The 5,830-nt window shown below is 30.6% G+C and overlaps 1 protein-coding gene across 1 annotated transcript; it reads right to left on the reverse strand.

Moving 5' to 3' along the window:
- Positions 1–783: 783 nt before the first annotated feature.
- On the reverse strand, positions 784–2,352 carry LOC108780711 (cytochrome P450 9e2). Its single transcript, XM_018548502.1, has one exon. The coding sequence runs from the start codon at positions 2,287–2,289 to the stop codon at positions 784–786; it is 1,506 nt and encodes a 501-aa protein (XP_018404004.1). The 5' UTR covers positions 2,290–2,352.
- Positions 2,353–5,830: the final 3,478 nt, after the last annotated feature.

Below are 5,830 nucleotides of genomic sequence, written 5' to 3' on the forward strand. Positions count from 1 at the left end.
TATTTTTAGATCCATCATTTAAATACATTTACATAATGAAATTGTTATTCAGCTGCTTAGTAAACAGTACTGCTACTGCGCTACTGGATGCATCTATTGTACCAGTCTCCATGTGAAACGCCACGCGGAAAGTGTTTCATGTATTGTCGTTTTTTCAATAAAACGCAAAAGTTAAAACGCGCTGTATAAGCGTCATGGACTTTAATTGCGCAAGCAATAACGCATAAAATATTTGCTGTTGTGTCACTACATGGAACGCGACGTAGAAGCCTCTCGACAGAGTAGATGGTCTGCGCATTTGCTACGTGTCTAAAATCGTTGGATTTATAATTTTATTTAAAAAATTCAGAACTACACTTATAATAGTAATCCATAATTTGTCATTAAAACTAATATTTTGGATGTTGCAAATTTTTCTTTTATTATATGTCTGAACGAAACACACCTATATATAAATATATACATATATATGTACGTATATAAAGAAATATTTAAAAGGATTATAATTATTATAAATATCCTACATTTTTCCGTAAAAAGATTACATCCTTGCCCATTTTCTTAATAAATTAAAAATTTATAAAAAGTGTATGAGAGAATATATTGTAAACAATAAAATTATACCTTTTTTTTTCTTATGTAAAAATACAATAATTAAAATGTGTTTAAATATACAAAAATATTTTATTTTTATATGCAAATTAATTACACAAATATTTCCTTCGGCAATAAAAAATTATTTATGACGTTGAAAATTAGAAAGAAATTTAAAACAAGGTACATTTAAAGCTTTTGAAAATAAACCCACAGCCCGCCGTACGGTGTTGGTAAAATATTACCAGGGATCATCTTTAAAGGTATTTGAGTCTTTGGAGATAATTCTATCTTGTATTTTCTTAAAGTTGTTGTCAAAACTGCCTTCATTTGTAGTTGAGCCATTCTCATACCGAGACACATTCGAGGGCCTGCACCAAATGGAAGAAACACGAATTTCTCGATGTTGTTTTTCCTTTCCGAATTAAACCTTTCAGGATCGTATTCTTCGGGATTTTCCCAGTATTGAGGATCTTTGTGCAGACCTTGGGCTGGAATCAAAATCTCCGTTCCGGGTTCTACGCGACAAGTAATTCCATCCGATCCTTTCAGTTCGCATTCTTCCGTGCAACGTTTTTTTATCACCACTCCTGCGGGTAACAATCTGAGTGTTTCATTGAAGACTTGATCCATATATGTCATTTCTTTCAAGCCTTCATAAGTAATTTCTCCGTTATATTTCTTAAGTACGGATAACACTTCTTCCCGTAATTTTTCCTGTATTTCTGGACGATAGGCCAAATCAAATCCAACGAAGCTCAAAACAGTGCTGGACGTCTCATAGCCGTCGACGATGAACGACATAGCATGACCCGTGATCATTTCAAGGTCAAATTTATCGCCTTCCGCTTTCTCCTGTTCAACCATCAAATGAAGAAAATCATTTCTGGGTATTCCGTCTTTTCTTCTTTGCTCTATGAGTTCTGGAACCAGTGCCCTAAAGAATTTGTCAACATGCTTTGGAATGAAGCCTAATTTAAAGATTTTATTTAATGATGGAGCCAGAATGAAGACAACGAACGCAAATGAATTTCGTAATGACGGCTCGAAAATGGATTGTCCAAGTTTTTTGAAGGATATATTCTTTTTCTCGTCATCGAAGCAGAATCCATCTACGCCAAAACCAGCGGCGGCTACCACCTGTGCGGTGTACCTGGCAAACAAGTCCTTTGTTTCGAATTCCGTCTGTTTATTGTTCAGCTTTTCGTTCATGTATTTTTCGAATGTTGTACACACTTGTTTAACACTTTCTAACAGCATCTTCAATCGCATGGGAGAGAATGCATAAGCCACGCGTTTTCTGTTGTTCGCCCACTTCTCACCATCAAGGACAAATGGATTATGTGCAAGAAGTGGGTCTGTATCAGGATTAACATCAACGGCGTTTTTAGAGAAACTTGAAAAATTGGTTTGTGTCACCGTTTTTATCAACTCGGGTTCTAAGACCATCAACGCTGGCGACGTGAAGTCGTAGAGACCGACCATGCTGCGACCCTTGTTATCATTGTAAATCTTGCAGCAGAAGTCAGAAAGATCCGTTCTCATTAAGATCACCGACAACATGTTACCAAATCCGGGCAAGGCACCATCCACGCACGGAATTCCACGTTTTTGCCAATACTTGTAATTTCGCGTCAGGTAAAAGTAAAAAGCTATAAACGCCCCAAGAATCAAAGATACCAGTATGACAGTCATTTTGCTTTTCTTGGACGATGAATAACGTTTGGTTGGATAAATCGATGTAGCCTTAACTACATATCGTCCGCGACTGGTTGTGATGCAGCGAAATCGTGGTAACTATAATAGTTTGCAATTATATAACATTAGTAAAATGAGTGGAATGCGAAGCGGTAATACGCCTTGCGTTGGCGTTTTCTGCTTCTATATTAACTTTACTACGCCGCGTCGTATCACAGAAAGAATTATATCTTAAAATTTACCCTGAAAATATAGTAATCGTGGGACAACATTATATTTCGAAGAATTTTTATGTGAATCTCTCACATTCATTCATAAAGCTACAATAAAATATGTATGATTAATTTTACTGTAGTGCATGGTAAAAATTTTTAATTTTATTGTATTGTACCATAATTACTATATTTTCAGGGTAAATTTTAAGAAATCCTTAGTATTTTCCAGTTTAGAAAAGTAGAGGGGAGTAACATTTCTTATCTTAATATAAAAACGTAAAGGATGCAAAATTCTATTTCCATATGTTTTTTAGGAAATAAATAATGAATAAAATTTAAACATTAAAACTATAATTTTGTTTTGGAAAAGTATTATATTTATTATAATAATGAATATCTACGTGGAAAATATTGAAAAAAGTCATTTATAATAATTATTTAAATTCAATTTGGATATTTGTGATAATTCTGATAAAAACAACATTGCTATATATGTTTTCACTAGCATGACTTTATATTTAAAGGGATTTGAAGAAAATTTTATACTCTAATCTTACACGAAAATAAAACAGTAAAATCTCATTTCCTTAATTTCAAGTCGTTCTTTAAACTTTATTCTTTTATATCCATATATACAAAATTTTTATATTCTTTGTACAATTAAATTATTTAAAATTCTCTTTTTCATATGAATTTAAATTATTTTAGAAAATTATTTCTATACTTTATTTTGATACATATTGACACAAAATGTTAAATAACTCGTAAACTGTTGATTTTTGGTTATTGTACCTTAATACTTTTACATGCAAAATAATTAGAGGAATCACGTTATCTAAAAAAAATTACATAATTCCATTTAAAAAAGTGGAGGTGACCTTTATATCTTTTTAGCGCCTCCACCTAGAAAAGAAACAAGGTGACCAATACATGTTTCCCTCCGAACCAAACAATTTCTTCCTTAGACATTTTCGCGTATCATTAACGGTAACAGAGATATTGCCTTGTAACAGAATTACTGGGACACCCTGTATATGTAGTATAAAAATAATTAAGTTATATTCGACAAGTGATAATATATTATGAGATTATTTTTAATTTTTGAGATGATGAAAAAAATTTCCTATATCACACATATACTATGCGACATCACATAATAAACCGCATAAAACAATTACATGACATATTCAGATTACCGCGTTCGCCATCCTGACATTATGCTCGTTTATATCGCTATCGTCCGCATGTGTTATTTCTGAGGGTGATGCAATTGCAGTTGATAAGCAGGCTCGGATTAAAGAGTTGAGGGGCCCGGGGCTATTTAACTTTAGGGGGCCCTTCTTTTCAATCTTAAAAAAAAAAAGAGGATGATCACGTTCAATACGTAAAGCAGTATAATTAGGTTATTTAATCCAAAACAATAAACATTAAAATTGAATCATATAAAGATTAGAGACAAATAAATAAATTAATACATTCTTTAGTTAAAAGTTTTTTTCTCAATTTTAATTTTACAAAATCTTGTACTAAATTATGAAAATCAATCGATCTTAAGGCCATCACACGTACAAAAATTTTAGTAGTAATCGTAAGGTCTTAAGCAAATCGGCCAATCACAGTTTAGCGTATTAAAATGTGAGATCTTAATCTTGATTGTGATTGGTCGATTTGCTTAAGAACTTACGATTACTACTAAAATTTTTGTACGTGTGATGGCCTTTAGTAATTCAGATTCGATTGCTAAGCCAGTTAAAGATGTTAATCGTTCGTCCAACATCACTGTTCTGTACATATTTTTTATTCTTTTAAGAATAGAGAAAGATCTTTCTGCTTCACAATTTGCTATTGGTATAGTTACAAATATTCTAAGCGTTATGTAAACATTGGGAAAAACATTAATCATTTGCTTTTTAACTATCCAGTTTAATACACTTTTCAACAAAACTAAAGGATCACTTGTTCCACCCTGCAAAAATAGGCAAACTTTGAGATAGAATATTTTCGTGAAAAATCATCGTACCGAGATGATTAAAAAAGCATTTTAAAGTTTGAAATCTTTACTTTTCAGATCTGTACTTGAAAAATGATATTCTCTATAAATTTGGGTAGTTTTAAGTACTGCAGCTTTAAAAAATTTGAAAAAGTATTTGGGGTTTTCGTATGAAAATATTTCCGTGAGTTATAAATTAAGCAAGGAAATAAACAAAAATTTAATTATTTATGTACAAACATAAATAATCAATATAAATAGAACCATGTTTTAACGTGTTTTTTGTATAAATGTTATAATTGTATGTTCTTAGTTTAGTAAAGAAGTATTACTCAGCTTTACCGTCTTCAATTACTGTACCTCGAATAACAATTAAAATATCAAAATTTTTGAAATCATGAAGAATTTTAAAAACACTTTTGTATAAAAAATTAATCCTCTGTTGCTAACATTAGCTATTGTTTAAGTACAAAATAATTAGAGTAAACCAAATTTTTGCACTGCTAATTGAAAACTACTATAAATTTTATACTATTTTTCATTTAAAATATTAAAAATTTTCACATTATATATGCTTTAAAATACAACACATTCCAACGATAGAAAAAAAACTTAGAAAAAAGTATTTGTTTGCATCCTAAAAATTGTATTACATCAAAAATTGTATGATGTGAATATTATACAAATAACTAAAAAATTGTTAAAATATTAAAATATATAATATACATATTTTTTAACAAAATAGCATAAATGTGTGCAAAATTCTTGTTAAAAGATGTATTCCGTTTCACATATAATGTGCACATGACGTATTATTTATTTTTATTTTTTACCATTTGTGAAAAATGACTAAATGATTAATTATATGTGCATAACCAATGCGCGAAACGCAATACATAAAATTAAAAAAAAAACATCTTTTGAACAAAACGCTTCAAAATAGTGTTCCGAAGGTGCCATTTGTACGTATGATATAATTCATTTGAGAATGATTCATTACGCAATTATAATTTATAGCAAATAACATACTTAAATAAATTAAGTACATTTCGACGAACAAAATACACTGTCAATTTTCACACCTTTTTTTCTCCTCCCACTCTCACATCTCATATCATTTGTCCTATAATGACAGTCACAAACACAAAACGCATTTGCGAAAAAGATATCTGCGATTCTGCATATACGAATCATCAGAATGTATGACAATCATGTGAAACATCAAATGCACTGAAACACAATAGATACACTTTAATGCGGCTAAATGTAGCGTGGTGGTAATTTAAAAAGGTATATGATATTTATATATATTATACATATATATATATATATA

Source organism: Cyphomyrmex costatus, unplaced genomic scaffold (assembly GCF_001594065.2).
Source record: "Cyphomyrmex costatus isolate MS0001 unplaced genomic scaffold, Ccosl1.0 scaffold726, whole genome shotgun sequence".
NCBI lineage: Eukaryota > Metazoa > Arthropoda > Insecta > Hymenoptera > Formicidae > Cyphomyrmex > Cyphomyrmex costatus.

Excerpts from the sequence above, each read along its gene's own strand:
- LOC108780711 (XM_018548502.1), bottom strand. The coding sequence starts at position 2,289 with ATGACTGTCATACTGGTATCTTTGATTCTTGGGGCGTTTATAGCTTTT.